General features: G+C 46.1%; 1 protein-coding gene across 1 annotated transcript in view; it reads left to right on the top strand.

The window, feature by feature from the left end:
- The first annotated feature begins 1826 nt into the window (after window positions 1-1826).
- Window positions 1827-17008, top strand: part of WWTR1 (WW domain containing transcription regulator 1) — a 127668-nt gene continuing 112486 nt past the window's right edge. The window contains exon 1 of the mRNA XM_075340810.1: window positions 1827-2580. Within this exon, the coding sequence (XP_075196925.1) occupies window positions 2171-2580 (410 nt within the window). The 5' untranslated portion in view covers window positions 1827-2170. The remainder of the gene's footprint in view (window positions 2581-17008) is intronic.

Below are 17008 nucleotides of genomic sequence, written 5' to 3'. Positions count from 1 at the left end.
CAGCTACAGCCACAAAATTTTGCATACTCACACGTCTGGACCCTGAGAGCGTCATAGGCTATGTTGTGAGGCAAAATTTTAACCCCGCGCATTCCAATTTACCAATCAATTTTGCCCCTATCCACATAATGGGGAAAAAGTAAAACGAAAAGTGTATCCGCACCGTCGCATTTACAATCACAAAATTTTGCACAGACACCTCACGTGACCCAGGGAACGTCGTAGACTATGTTTTGACAGGAAAATTTAACCCCGCGCTTTACAGTTACTCTCCAAAAAACATGCCTCCATTAAAGTAAATGGAGCCTGGAACTACATGTTATTAGTAGGAGCTGTGATTGGTTGCTATAGGAACAAAAGACATTCATAGTATAAGAAGCTTATATGTAAGGTAATAAGATGTCGGTGGGGAGATGGATAGAGAGAGACAGACAGAGACAGACAGACAGAGACAGACAGACAGGGAAATAGACAGAGAGATAGAGACAGACAGGGAAAGAGACAGACAGAGACAAACAGTGAAAGAGACAGACAGAGACAGACTGTGAAAGAGACAGACAGAGACAGACGGTGAAAGAGACAGACCGAGACAGACCTGGAAAGAGACAGACCTGGAAAGAGACAGACAGAGAAAGACCTGGAAAGAGACTGACCTGGAAAGAGACAAATGGGGAAAGAGACAGACAGACATGCAGACAGGGACAGAGACAGGCAGACAGGAAAGGAGGAGACAGCCAGAGAGACAGACAAGGATAGATGGGGAAAGACACAGACCTTGATAGAGACAGATGGGGAAAGAGACAGAGAAATAGAGACAGACAAGGAAAGAGACAGACAGAGACAGACGGGGAAAGAGACAGAGACAGACATGGAAAGAGACAGACATGGAAAGAGACAGACATGGAAAGAGACAGACCTGGAAAGAGACAGACCTGGAAAGAGACAGACCTGGAAAGAGACAGAGAAATAGAGACAGACAAGGAAAGAGACAGACAGAGACAGGCAGACAGGGAAAGAGACAGACAGGAAAAGACACAGACAAAGAGACGGGGAGACAGACGGGGAAAGAGACAGACCTAAAAAGAGACAGATTGGGAAAGAAACAGATAGACACAGACAAAAAAAGAGACAGAGACAGGCAGATGGGGAAAGAGACAGACGGGGAAAGAGACAGACGGTGAAAGAGACAGACGGGGAAAGAGACAGACCTGGAAAGAGACAGACGGAGCACATTACTTGGCCAATTTAGTTAAATCTGTGTGGAATATCTGTGGTATTGAAATATATGTTGTGAAATGCTTCTATTAGCTTAGTTTTTGCCTTTTAATAATCACATTTCTATCTGTTTTGTGGTTTTTGTGTGCAGAATAAATTTTTGTTAATACACTCTATTTTGTACACAGTTATATTAAATATAAACGAATATATATATATATATATATATATATATATATATATATATATATATATATATATATATATATACGTTTTGTGGCTAGTGCAATCTCGGGTCGATGTAAAGACATCGAGACACTAAAGACACTTTAGTGGTATTGTTATTATTGTTTATATTTTGCTTTTTATATAAATACTTAATGATAAGTTCCATGTTATACAACTTTCGGTGAGGGCAATGGCTGGTGAAACTTCAGAAAGTGATCTCTAGGCAAACTCCTGCACGTTTTCACCCACACTTGTAACCCGAACTGCATGTGGGAGTCGGAGCCTCAGGCTCTTGCCCTGTAAGGTAAAGTCCCGGTCTGGAGGAGGAGGAGGAGGTTGAGCAGGGCAGGGCACAGCTCATGCATTATTCAGGGAAGAGACGCCTCTCCTTGTCCTGTGAGTTGACATTTTCTTACTTTTGTTAGGGACACTGTGAAGACAGCAGCTGAGGATCTGGGAGCAGAGCCACCCACACACCAGGCTTTGGAGAGGACCTTAGGTTCCCAGAGGCTGCTCCAGGTCAGAGAGAGGAGAGGACTTCCAGGCTGTGACGTTACAATGCTCCACTTCTGGGGAACCTTCACACTCTCTGCCTTCTAGGACTTGTCCACAGCTCAGTGTCTGGATCTCAGCTCTTCTCGCTTTCTATTTCTGCTTCTTGGTGTGAACCAGGACAATCTGTGATCTTCCTCAGGCTTCTTGTACTTGTTTTTTTGGTTCTTCAAGAATGAACCAGAATCCAGGTCTCCCCCCACCAGGGCAGCAAGTGATCCATGTCACCCAGGATCTGGACACAGACTTGGAGAACTTGTTTAACTCTGTCATGAACCCCAAACCCAATTCCTGGAGGAAAAAAATCCTACCAGAGTCCTTCTTTCAGGAACCAGACTCAGGCTCCCACTCCAGGCAATCTAGCACAGATTCTGGAAGTCACCCCCCAAGGCTTGGGATCCAACACGTCCGATCTCATTCGTCTCCTGCTTCCCTGCAGCTAGGTGCTGGTACCGGTACCGTCCCCAGCCCAGCTCAGCAGCATGCCCACCTCCGCCAGCAGTCCTACGATGTGACAGATGAGCTGCCCTTACCACCGGGCTGGGAGATGGCATTCACCCACACTGGCCAGAGATATTTCCTAAAGTAAGTGGACATTCACAATTTGGGGGGTTACATCGTTGTTTAGGGTTCATGCATGCTAAATACCATTATGTAGGATTGCGGATAAGAGAGGGAATTGCATTAACCCCTTTCCACCCACAGGACTCTGCTAAGGAATGTTGCTATTTCCTTTCCTGCCAGTGGATTATGCAATCCCATAAACCAGGGGTGTCTGTACAGTGAAGCTTTAACTCTTTAGCTGACAGACACGAGTGAAGTTCAGCACAGAAAACTGTGCAAGTCACCACCATAAATCTGATCCTGCCCTGGATGAAGTAGAGTGGTCCTAATAATGCATGGGACAGGGTGGCATTAAACAGTATCCATGATGCAAGCAGCCTCATACATACAAGAGAATAGTTTGCACCAATTACTCAAAAGGTTAATATGTCAGACATTGAGACATTGTTCTGGCTACATTATGCCAAAACCATAGCCCAGCCATAGAATTTCTTGTATCATAATAGGAATGTGAATGGATCCTACATTTTCCTAATATGTGACGTATCAGCTAAAAGTATAATATAGTAAAAGGACTCGATAAACATATTCATCAGTGTATGTAACGAGAAACGGAGGGTATTATGGTTAGTCCTGGCCTAACATGCTGAGTGCAGATCTAGACCGAACATTTCAGGGAACTTCAAGCATCATGCCAGGATAGACTGTCCTTATCCTTACTGATCAGCGGGTACTAACTTACCAGTACAAATCTGGGGCATTAATTTGCTGTACACAAAGCCAAAAGTTAGGTACAAAAATCAAAAACTTGAATTGTGTCATTGATAATATATAATAACATGGTTATGGCATGGGCAGACACACAGGGGGTCAACAGGTAAGGGGGCCAACAGATAATGGCGCCAACAGGTAAGGGTAGAGGAAGAGGTAAGGGGGGGCATCAGGTTATGGAGCCAACAGGTAAGGGGGTCAACAGGTAAGGGGGCCAACAGATAATGGGGCCAGCAGGTAACGGTAGAGCAAGAGGTAAGGGGGGGCATCAGGTTATGGAGCCAACAGGTAAGGAGGACAACAGGTAAGACGGCAATAGATAATGGGGCCAGCAGGTTAGGGGTCCAACAGATAATGGCGCCAACAGGTAAGGGGGTCAACAGATAATGGCGCCAACAGGTAAGGGTAGAGCAACAGGTAAGGGGGTCAACAGATAATGGCGCCAACAGGTAAGGAGGACAACAGGTAAGGGGGAGGAACAGGTAAGACAGCAACAGATAATAGAGCCAGCAGGTCAGGGGTCCAACAAATAATGACGCCAACAGGTGAGGGGGGCCAACAGGTAGGGGGAGCCAACAGGTAAGGGGGGGCAACAGGTAAGGGAGCCAACAGGTGGGGGGGGCAACAGATAAAAGGGCTAGCAGGTAAGGGGTTCAACAGATAATGACGGCAACAGGTAAGGGAGACCATCAGGTGGGGGGCAACAGGTAAAATAGCCAACAGGTAAAGGGGGGCAGCAGGTAAGTAAGCCAATAGGTAAGGGGGGGGGGCAAAAGGTTAGAGGGCCAACAGATAATGGGACCAGCAGGTAAGGAGGCCAACAGATAATGATACCAAGAGGTAAGGGGGGCAACAGGTAAGGGGGGGGCAACAGGTAAGGGGCCCCATTACCACCTCCAAAGCAGCTTGTGTCACTAACACATAAAGGGGTCCATTATGATGAACTATTGGACTGCAAAGGGCTCATATACTGTTCTTTCCCAGGGGCCCTCTTCTGTCTGTGCCCACCCCTAGGTCATGGACTTCGTGCGGTTCTCCAGAATATTTCATGTTTGTATTCCATAGAGAATATATAGCGTCCATAGTTCAACGAGTGCTAGGACGCATTGTAGCTGTCTGGTCACACTGTCAAATTACACCGCCTCTTAAGAAGTTGTACTTTATTCCAACAGATTCCTGGAAGTGGGAATTATTTCAGCCAGATCTAAGTCTAGACTTAAGTCTAAATTTGCAAACTGTAACATCATTGCCTTCTTTTAGAGACCCAATCATTACCATGGCTGTCCTCTATACCAGTGGTGTCATTGTGCTCCCATTTTGACCCCTAAAATAAGGTGCTGCTTGAGTAACATATGTGACCAAACAGGTTAAGACCTTATGGGCATCCCATAATTTTGGATTCCTATGATGTGACAGCTGTTCTCTGATATCTCTCAACTTGGAAGTTGTAGAACTTCAAACAGCTGAAAAACTTCAAGTGTCCACCTTATTCCCCTCTAGAAATGATCAGACCATTATTAATCTCTATTTGTAGCTATAAAAGTAGAGCAGTTGGGAATTAGTGCACAACTCCTGTGTGTTATCTGTATATTTTACATAGGACTGCTGGTGAAGGCACAGCGTTATCTTAGTTCTTTGATTTAGGCCTGACTCTGGCATCAGTAATTGTTCTTGCGTGTAAAATCATGGGACTTTGTTCATCAATGTTTTGTATCTGCGTTTCATCAGTGTTTGGTCAGTGTTGTGTCAATTTTCAGCATCAGATAAATAAATTAAAAAGCTTCCCCTATACATTACAACGTTAATAATGGACAACACATGGACATCATCTGTGAGCTGTCCCTGATTTTCAGGGACCCATAGACTAGTATAAATAACTTTGATCCGTTACTGGTATCAAAAACTGACATCTCCTTGATTTTTTGCGGAATTCATTGTATGAAAAAAGCGTGAACATGTGAATAGCCACATACATTATAAGGAACACGTTTCATCCTTGCAAAACACAGATGTGATTTACGGCCATCTGAAGGAGGCCTTAAAGGGAACCTGTCAGCAGATTTGGGGCCTATAAGCTGCGGCCACCACCAGTGAGCTCTTATATACTGCATTCTAACATGCTGTATATAAGAGCCCAGGCCATTGTGTAGAACGTAAAAATCACTTTATAATACTTACCTAAACAGTCGCTGCGATGGAGTTGGGTCATCTGGGCATCTCCGTTCTCTGGTGCCGGTGCCGCCTCTTTCGGCCATCTTCGTCCTTCTTCTGAAGCCTGTGTGCATGACGCGTCCTACGTCAAACACACTCGCTGGTCCCGCGCAGGCGCACTACAATACTTTGATCTGCCCTGCTCAGGGCAGATCAAAGTGCGCCTGTGCGGGACCTCAATGTCGGCGAGTGTGGATGACATAGGACACATCATGCACCCAGGCTTCAGAAGAAGGATGACAAAGATGGCCAAAAGAGGAGACGCCGACATCGGAGAACAGAGACGCCCATATGACCCAACTCCACCGCAGTGACCATTAGATGAGTATTATAAAGTCATTTTTACGTTCTATACAGCGACCTGGGTTCTTATATACAGCATGTTAGAATGCTGTATATAAAAGCCCGGTGGTGGTGGCCGCAGCTTATAGTCACCAAATCTGGTGATAGGTTCCCTTTAATAAATGGAGAGACATTACAGAGCTGACTATATCGGCTCTACTACGTGTGTAAATAAATGTTTGTAGCGTTACGGGCCGGCTCTGCTACACTGATGTATGGAAGGATTTTCTGGTTTGCTGTCTGTCAATGTTTACATGAAACAGCTGACAAAGTGAACTTGTAGGGAGGTGAGGTGGCCCATAACCAGCAGATACTGCGCCAGATCTGGATTCTCTGGAGCTTTGCAACAGCAAACACTTCACAGTGCAGGAGATTTGTGACGACTCTCTAACCTCTGACTCCTCACACATTCCTTTCTACCCCACCACCTGCAGTAAAAGTCATTAGCAACTGCGGATTTTCTGCCGGTTTTCATACACTGCAAACTAAAGAAAACCGGCATGTTTAGGATTGCTAGTTTGTATGTTTATATAGACGGTCTACATCCCCCCAGTGTACTCCCCAAACCTGTCAGCAGTTCACGCTCTACCACCAGGGTCAGCGCTGGGATAGGAATATGATCTTTTTCTTTGGGTGTCTATAAGTGGGCCATCTAGCTCATATGTGAACGGAGTACACCAGCCTAAAATTACTCAGGGCAAGATGTTTTTTTTATTTATATATTTGGGGTTTTTAAAATAAACATAGAAGGGGAACAAAAACTTTAATATAGGGAAAGAAAACGGCAATTAATTTCACAGTAATTCCCTAATAAATAGGAGTGGGGAAGTCCTGCAGAAGACACAACCGGCAGGGGTTCTGCTGACAGACTCAGAGCAGCGACCTCACACAGGTCACGTATCGGCACGGCAAAAAATATCACCTGGAAGTCTAAGGCCACGTTCACACCTTGAGTATTTGGTGAGTTGTTTACATCAATATTTGTAGCCAAAACCAGGAGTGGAACAATCAGTGGGAAAGTATAATAAAAACAGGCACCACTTATACAGTTTTTCCCATTTCTGGTCTTGGCTTACAAATACTGAGGTAAAAAACTCCTGAAGTACTCAACCTCCATCTTAACGCCACGTGCACAAGAGTATTTGGTGAGTTTTTTACTTCAGTATTTGTAAGCCAAACCCAGGTGTAGGTATAAAATCCAGAAGTGGTGACGTGTTTCTTTTATACTTTTCCTCTGATTGTTCCACTTCTGGTTTTAGCTACAAAAACTGAAGTAAAAAAATACTCTTGTGCACGTGGCTTAAGATGGAGGCTGAGCATTTGGGCAGTTTTTTTGCCTCATTATTTATAAACCAAAACCAGGAAGGTATAAAATATAAAAGTGGTGACGTGTTTCTATTATACTTTTCCTCTCATTGTTCCACTCCTGGATATAGCTACAAATACTGATGTAAAAAACTCCCCAAATACTCAGCCTCCATTTTAGGCCACGTGCACACGTCGTTGAGTATTTGGTGAGACTTCTTACCTCAGTATTTGTAGCTAATACTAGGAGTGGAACAATCAGAGGAAAAGTATAATAGAAACATGGGCACCACGGCTGCATTTTTCACTCACTCCTGGTTTTGTCTTACAAATACTGAGGTAAAAAAATCTCCCCAAATACTCTTGTGCTCGTGGCCTAAGATGGAGGCTGAACATTTGGGGAGTTTTTTACCTCAGTATTTGTAAGCCAATACCAGAAGTGGGAAACAAAATCCACAAGTTGTGCCTGTGTTTCCATTTTCCTGTGATTGTCCCACTCCTGGTTTTGGCTTACAGATGCTGAGGTAAAAAACTCGTGAAATCCCCAACGTGTGCACGTGGTCTAATATCTTGAGGTATTAACTTATATAATGTATTTAAAAGTGCTATTCAGCTATTTCATTGGATCTGCAGTATTGAAGCAATATTGCCACCATAGCAGATTAACTGTCACCCATATTTCCACTGGCAAGGACGAGTTTCCCAGATGAGATCAGATTTGCTGACATTTCTTGTTATTATTACTAATGTGTACTAATTAGTACTGACCCACATTTCGAGTAGTCATCTTTCATTTTCAGATAATATACATTGAAGTGAATGCTATTGAATCTATCAATTGCATTAGGTTAGTGCATTCTTTAACTTAATTTTGATAATTTTACTCTTTAAAGGGATTTTGTCATCTGGTTTTGCCACCTAATCTGAGAACAGCATTTGGAATAACGACAGATACCCTAACCAGTGATCTGTCACTAAAGCTGGGTTCACACATAGCGACAACGACGTCGCTGTTACGTCACCATTTTCTGTGACGTAACAGCGACCTTGTAAGTCGCTGTTATGATCGCTGCTTAGCTGTCAAACACAGCAGACGCAGCAGCGATCATAACGCCGCTACATGTGCAGAGAGCAGGGAGCCGCGCACACTGCTTAGCGCTGGCTCCCTGCACTCCTAGCTACAGTACACATCGGGTTAATTAACCCGATGTGTACTGCAGCTACATGTGCAGAGAGCAGGAGCCGGCAGCACAGGCAGTGAGAGCGGCGGAGGCTGGTAACGAAGGTAAATATTGGGTAACCACCTTGGTTACCCGATGTTTACCCTGGTTACAGCTTACCGCAGGCTGTCAGATGCCGGCTCCTGCTCTCTGCTCGCTTCATTTCGTCGCTCTCTCGCTGTCACACACAGCGATCTGTGCGTCATAGCGGGAGAGCAACAATAAAAAAACGAACCAGGGCTGTGTGTAACGAGCAGCGATCTCACAGCAGGGGCCAGATCGCTGCTCAGTGTCACACACAGCGAGATCGCTAATGAGGTCACTGCTGTGTAACAAAAACCGTGACTCAGCAGCGATCTTAGCAGCGATCTCGCTGTGTGTGAAGCACCCCTTACTGGGCTGATTACTGGAGTTTTGATAAAATCAGTATTTTATCAGCAGGAGATTATGTCTAGAGGATTAGTAAACCTCCTGCTATGTAGTCCTCCATATTCATGAAATCTGTATAAAACCCCCCCATCACTGATTGTTAGCTTTCTGTCTATGCACAGTGTAGAAATGCTTCCTGCCTATGCACAGTGTACAGAAAGCTATTAATCAGTGGTGTGGGCTGGGTTATTCAGAGCTCAGCATTCAGAGTACTGGTAGATCTTCAGCGGATAAAACAGTTTTTGGGCTCATGCGAACGTAACTGCTGAATATTCTGCAGCGATTTGACAGCACATGTGTGCTTCAAATCGCTGCTGAAACACTGCGTAATGGATGCAGTATTTTTGTTAAAAAAAGCTGATTTCATGCGCTATGGCTGCTGCCCCCACCATAGACAGAGTGGGAGCTGCATCCAGAACGCACAAATAATTGACATGCTCATTTTATGAACGCACGGATTTCAGTCAAAATTTTAGCATCCAAATCGCTGCGTTCAAAAAAAGCAATGTGCGAACGTATCATGCACAATATACATAGATTGTGCAGGGGATGCAGGACGCATGCATTTACACTGCAGTGCAATACGCAGCGTAAATGCATGTCAGTACGCAACGTGCGCACGAGCCCTTTCTCATATCTGCAGCAAGCAGCTCAGTAAGTGACACATCGCTGGAATCGGGGTCTCTGTCTCTACATTATGCTGCTCAGATGTGGTAACAAAAACCTGGTGACAGATTCCCACTTGAAAGCATCCTTCTCACCTGATTAATTCTCTAGGCTTCTGAATGTCAAAGTTTGGGACAATCAATCTTGCCATTATGGGTGTCACCTAGGTTTTGTAGACTGTGTGTAAATAGTTCTGCACTGATGAAATAGATAAGCCATACTCACACTACAAGCCAGTCGTTTTTAGGCTGGCAATATACACAATGTTATCCAATCACAGGTTGGCTTGAATATTGTCTATTTATATCAATTTACTGTCTCTTAAAGCTTTGAAGGCGCCAGTCAGAGGTGTAATGAATGGAAAATCACATTGACTTCAAAGGGAATTTCCATGCCATAGGGCCCTGTCCAGCAACAAGAAGGCTTAATGAAAAATCTGACAAATATCTCATAGGAGTCAGTGAAATGCAAGTTTTCCAACCTCAATCCCACAGCTTAGTTTTGTTGTATTTTATATCTCTGAGATTTCAGTTAGAGCCACATTCAGAATAAAGACAACCAGGAAAGTATTGGATGTCTAGTCGGGGGGTAAACATCTATGAGACGATAGCAGCATGTGTTTGTAAGCTAATTCCACCCTGAAAGAAAAGAAAGTCAAACATATCAAAACTACTCCGCACACAAGATCCTCTGCACCAGGCGAGATTGCCAGGACCCCTCTTATCTGAATCGCTCATTCTTTCCAGATTAAATTGATAATTCTTGTTTTTGGAATTATTTTTCATTAGAGTATAGCTCGGTATACGGTGTCCTTTTGCTTTAGTAATAAAAATACATAAGCACTCTGTATTATATAATTATGGAGCCGCCATAATTTGGCATATTCTGCCTAAGATGTTGTGTTCTAGGACAAAATCTCCATGTAATCTGATTTGGAGAGAATATTCTCTAAAGGCCCCGCTACATAGTTTTGAAGGTTAAAGGTAGACTTAAAGGCCCCGTTACACGCAACGACCTATCTAATGATATATCGCCGGGGTCACGGATTCCGTGACACACATCCGGCATCAATAGCGATGTCGTTGTGTGTGACACCAACGAGCGACTGTTAACGATGCTCTCTTTTAATGCATCCCATTATTTTATTAGCCTTGGAAGCAGCTGCCTGACACTGGTCAGTAAAGTTGAGTTTCCCATACACTTATACATATTAGACTGAAGGTGGACAAACCTGACGATATCGGTCAAACATGTATTATGTTCTCAACTCTATCCTGACAAATTATATCGGGGGAGAGAAGGATCCGGCCTGTTGAATTTCATGGACAATTTTTCCGTTCTGCAGGGAGATAAGCTACTGCCAGAAGGGGACACAGGACTTCCAAGACACGATAGCTATCTAATGTGCATGGGGGCCTTAATAATATTGTAAAAAAATATTTCTGTAACATGGCCCTGTGCATGATACCTTTAGGCCCCCAATGCACATTAAAGTTGGACAATCCTATGAATTATGGTGGGTTTGGCTGTCCATCTAATGTTCATGAGAAGCTCCCTATTCTCTCACAGCCGGATAGAAAGGGATCGGGCAGTTTGAATTTTAACACTTAGGGGTACTTTGCAAGCTGCGACATCGCTAGCTGATGCTAGCGATGCCGAGCGCAATAGTATCCGCTCCCGTCGCACATGCAATATCTTGTGATAGCTGCCGTAGTGAACATTATCGCTACGGCAGCTTCACACGCACTTACCTGCCCTGCGACGTCGCTCTGGCCGGCGACCCGCCTCCTTCCTAAGGGGGCGGGTCGTGCGGCGTCACTGCGACGTCACACGGCAGGCAGCCAATAGAAGCCGAGGGGCGGAGATGAGTGGGACGTAAACATCCCGCACACCTCCTTTCTGCCGCATAGCTGGTGAATGCAGGTAAGGAGATGTTCCTCGCTCCTGCGGCTTCATACACAGCGATGTGTGCTGCCGCTGGAACGAGGAACAACATTGTACCTGTCACTGCAGCGAAATTATGAAAATGACCGACACTACACAGATCACTGATTTACGACGCTTTTGCAATCGTTTATCGGTACATCTAGGCTTTACATGTTGCGACGTCGTTACTGGCGCCGGATGTGCGTCACTTTCGATTTGACCCGATGACATCGCAGCAGCGATGTCGCAACGTGCAAAGTACCCCTTACGGTAATCATTTTGTTGTTCCTGCATATAAACTGCTGATAGAGATGTCTAGAAGCAGATATTCTCTTCTCCCCATGGCCGAGCAGAGCATCCATGAGTATGCTGGGTCGGGAGAAGCAGTTGTGGGCCAAACAAGCATAATTTACCAACACTCTCTAGAGATCATTTAGAATTTCTGAAAAACATATTTTAGTTCACTGCACACTAATGTCTCTGAGTTGGTGACTTTATGTGGCCATGATCTCTCTGAATAAGGCCTCTCATGACCATTATTTCAAAGGAAATAAAAATGGATCAGATCTGCAGTGTGCAGGAGCTGCCAGGGGTGAAGAGGAAGAGACGGGTCTGTCCGGTCATTTGAAGCCAATGAGAAGTCAAGATGGCGGGGATTTGCACATTGGAGAACCTGAGACCACAGTAGCCTGTATGATCCACACATCTACTGCTATCAGGTTTTGCTATCCTCCAAACATAAATATGTATCTTGTATCCCTAGGAACATCTGAGTAACTGTCTAATAATCTACGCTATTAACAGTGTGTGCTCAGCCGCGGCATCTGGGTGGTAAGGATGGGTGATGTAGGGGCAATGCTCTGCCAGCAGACCGCTAATTCATTTATCACTTATGCACAGATAAGAAGCAAATAACCTGCTTCAGCCCACATATCCCCTGCAGGAATGAACTATTATGAAATCAGCGCGAATATTTTTAGATCTGGATTATTTTTTCATCATTTAAATTTCAGTGGTTACACCACCCCATTGTTCATGTATTCAGTGGTTACACCACCCCATTGTTCATGTATTCAGTGGTTACACCACCCCATTGTTCATGTATTCAGTGGTTACACCACCCCATTGTTCATGTATTCAGTAGTTACACCACCCCATTGTTCATGTATTCAGTGGGTACACCACCCCATTGTTCATGTATTCAGTGGGTACACCACCCCATTGTTCTTGTATTCAGTGGGTACACCACCCCATTGTTCATGTATTCAGTGGGTACACCACCCCATTGTTCATGTATTCAGTGGGTACACCACCCCATTGTTCTTGTATTCAGTGGGTACACCACCCCATTGTTCATGTATTCAGTGGGTACACCACCCCATTGTTCATGTATTCAGTGGGTACACCACCCCATTGTTCATGTATTCAGTGGGTACACCACCCCATTGTCACTGCTCCTCCAATTATACATTTCAGATAAACGTAGGATACAAAGGCTGTAACAGTAGATAGATATATCATTCATATTGCCATTGCTGCCATGTATATTGTATTGCCTAAAGTAAATTACTTTCAAGAACACAAGAACGCCTTGGGGAGGAATGCATCCCTACAAGTCACAATGGCAATGTACAGACACCAGTGATTGATTAAGGGAAATATTATTGTTGCTTTATGTAGGGGTCTTAAGCACTTTTGTTTTGCCTTCAAAATCAGCTCATTAAAGGGCTTGTTCACTTTCAGATAATCTCATGACATGGCCTTATTAAGAGATTTTCTGACTACAGAGCTTGTTTTCTGGTGACTGGGAAATAGGGGGTTAAAGGGAACCTGTCACCAGATTTGTCCATTATAAGCTGCGGCCACCACCAGTTGGCCCTTATATACAGCATTATAGTATACTGTATATAAGAGCCCAGGCCACTGTGTAGAACGTAAAAAAATCCTTTATTATACTCACCTGGGGGCAGTCCGGTCCGATGGGCGTTGCTGGTCTCAGGTCTGGCGCCTCTTTTCTGCTGTGATAGTCATCCTTGTTCTTCTTAGCTCCATGTGGATGACGCTTCCTCCGTAGTCCACACAGGCTGGCATTGGAGCAGATCAAAGTACTGTAATGCGCAGGCGTGAGGAAAGGTCAAAGGCCGCCCGCGCATGCGCACTCCAGTACTTTAATCTGCCCTTAGCAGGGCAGATTAAAGTGCGTCTGCGTAAGACTGTACTGCCGACCTGTGTGGATGATGTAGGATGCGTTATCCACACGAGGCTGAGAAGGAGGACGGCGACTGCACAGAATAGAGGAGGCACCGCACCCGAGACAAGCAACGCCCATTGGACTGGACCAACCCTTAGGTGAGAATAATAAATGTCTTTTTTATGTTATACAGATCGGCTTGCGCATCTTATATACAGTATTCTAGAGTGCTGTACATAGTAGCTTACATACTCTGTAGTTTGCCATTTATACTTTCTGAATGGACAATTCCTCTTCATTGCTATTTTGCCAGCACATTAGGTGCAGGACTAGCGGACCAGCCTTTCCCTCATGCATTGCTTTCTCTTCTGTCCAATAATTGCTTGCATTGAACTGAAAGGTCATCTGTCTGTTATGCTTTCATGCAGTTTAAGGCTATGTGCCCACGTTGCGTTCTGTCCCTGGAGAAATTTCTGCAGCGATTTGAACAGCACACGTGCGCTTCAAATCGCTGCAGAAACAGTGCGTACTGAAAAGCCGATTCCATGCGCTCTGGATGCAGCCCCTCCCATAGACAGAGCGGGGGCTGCATGCAAAGCGCATGAAAGAAATGACATGTCACTTCTTAGAACGCACTGCTTCAGCAGCAGCCGAAGCGCTGCGTTCTAATGCACCATGTGGGCATGGATTAGGCACAATCTTCATAGATTATGCTGGGGACGCAGGACGCATGCAGTTACGCTGCGGTGCAGAACGCAGCATAACTGCATGAAAATACGCTACGTGGGCACATAGCCTAACAAACAGGATAGCAAAAAAGCCAAAGCCATGCCCCCCACTACCTAGAATCTGCCTCTGCATCTCTGCTGCTAGCTTTTTTAATAAAGTGATTTGCAGATTGCTTGTCAAGCACAATATTTGTCAAATGAGACTAAGCTGTCTGTATGTACAGCAGCCATTAAAGGGGTTGACTGATTAAACAAGTTATTAACAAACAACGGGTTAAGGGGTGCTTCACACACAGCGAGCTCGCTGCCGAGATCGCTGCTGAGTCACGCTTTTTGTGACGCAGCAGTGACCTCATTAGCGATCTTGCTGTGTGTGACACTGAGCAGCGATCTGGCCCCTGCTGCGAGATCGCTGCTCGTTACACACAGCCCTGGTTCGTTTTCTTCAAAGGCGCTCTCCCGCTGTGACGCACAGATCGCTGTGTGTGACAGCGAGAGAGCGACAAATGAAGCGAGCAGGGAGCAGGAGCCGGCATCTGGCAGCTGCGGTAAGCTGTAACCAGCGTAAACATCGGGTAACCAAGGTGGTTACCCGATATTTACCTTAGTTACCAGCCTCTGCAGCTCTCACGCTGCCTGTGCTGCCGGCTCCGGCTCTCTGCACATGTTGCTGCTGTACACATCGGGTTAATTAACCCGATGTGTACTGTAGCTAGGAGAGCAAGGAGCCAGCGCTCAGTGTGCGCTGCTCCCTGCACACACAGCTAAGCGGTGTGCGCTGGTAACTAATGTAAACATCGGGTAACTGTGAAGCCCCACAGGTGTTGTGTCGGTGCATTACCTTCAGGGACTCCACTCGGCTGGATCTCGTCACAGGTAGGGAATCTTCTATTTGTCGTGACGCCACTCTCAGTATTGCGGTCAGTGGGGACCGCCACTGCAGGTTGAGGGACGCCTGGGGCTGATGGTGAGTGCAGTTAGTTGGAATAGCCTCCTGAGAGTGAGGCAAGCCCCAGGGCCCTGTGTAGGTGCGTAGTACCACAAGGCGCAGAATAACTCCACACACGCAGGATGTCTTTCAGGGGTTTTACTCACAGTTGATGGCAGGGTGAGTAACCCGGGCGTAGCTGGGATGAACCAGGCTGGAACCAGGTATCCTTCAGGCTGACTTCTGATGGTGACTACCAACTCGCCTTCCTTAGCCCTTGGTGGTTTGGGGTAACCCCGACTTTTAGTCCCTATGGGGGTCACCCAGGGAAGTTGCTGAAGCCTCTCTCCCCTTCGTTTGCCGTTTGCTTGTTGCCTGGACCAGATCACTCCAGCTGCTTGCCTCCTGTGAACTATGGGCCCTAACTGTGGCTACGTGGCTGCGGCTTTTGTGGTGTTGTGGTGTGGGCTTTGAGGGCCCCACACCGGCAGGTTTAGCAAGGAAAGGTGGATCTATCCCCGCTCCGGGATCTGCCGCCCGTTTGGGCCTGGTACTCCCTAGCAGTCTCCTTACTTCCCACTCTGTGCTCTCTCTCTAGCTGGAGATGGGTTTCGGGTAGCACTCCTAGGTGACCGTTCTCCCCCGTCGGTAGCCACTGCGCGGGCACTGTCAGACTGCAACAGCCCCAGGGGTAGGGGTCAGCTCCTCTCGGAGCTCCCTGGACTCTGCACTGCACTGACTCACATCTGGGACCTTCACTGCTGCTCCTGTCAGAGCTTCACTTTCCTGCTCCTCACTCCTCCACACTCTGCTGCAGACTGTTTACTCCTCCTTCTCTTTTCCCTTTTGTGCCTGCCTACGCCACCTAGCAACCAGATTCTCTTACCACACCCCTTGAGAGGAGATGGAGGCTTTTGGCCCCCTCCACTATTCCAGTGGAGGTGAAGGCTTTTCCCCCTCCTGGGATCCCCAGGGGTCCTCTCATAGGTACATGTGTGAGACCTGATCACTATGCGCCTGTGTAGTCACACCTCGGTCAGCCTTCTGGATTACCTGTATTGTACTGTCCCCAGCATGGGTGCAGTACTCAGTGGTGCCTGACCAGGTCAGGGGCGCCACATTCCCCCTTAGTTATCACCAGCACGTCCTCGGGCTGCAAGACAACATTTTAAAATGCATAAAACATTAAAACATGTAAAACATTTTTAAAAGCACCAGGTACCATACATCACCACCCTCCACCCACAAGTCCGTTAACCCACCCAAACCCTCTCGCGTTGGCCGCGCCTTCAGCCACTTCTGGCAGGATGTAGAGGCGGCTTTCATGGTCTGGTGGTCTCAGGGTATACCTGGCCTGGTGGATCCGCGCCTTCAGCCTCTTCTGGCAGGATGTAGAGGCGGCCTCCACAGTTGGTGCTGACCAGGTACCCTCTTTGTGGTGGAGAGCCAGGCCCCATAAACAGGCATGCTCTCTGGTTGCAGGTAAGCCAAGGCCCTATATACGGACGTGCTCCCTGGTTGCAGACGAGCCAAGCCCCTAAACAGGCTGACTCTGGTGGTGGTGGTGCCCTCTGGTGTAACTATTTACACTGCGAGAGTTTGTGGCTATAGCCAGTTCATAGCCTTAAGGTTCATTTCTCACATTAGTTTATGTAGGCACATTCTTAAACTTTAAAACGTTGCAAAAACTTCAAAACTGGTAACTTGCTGTATTTCTTATGTTATTTACATG

This window comes from Anomaloglossus baeobatrachus, chromosome 3 (genome assembly GCF_048569485.1).
Source record: "Anomaloglossus baeobatrachus isolate aAnoBae1 chromosome 3, aAnoBae1.hap1, whole genome shotgun sequence".
Taxonomy (NCBI): Eukaryota; Metazoa; Chordata; class Amphibia; order Anura; family Aromobatidae; genus Anomaloglossus; species Anomaloglossus baeobatrachus.
The sequence above is the reverse complement of the archived record's forward strand: the minus strand, read 5'-3'. Positions and strand labels throughout refer to the sequence as shown.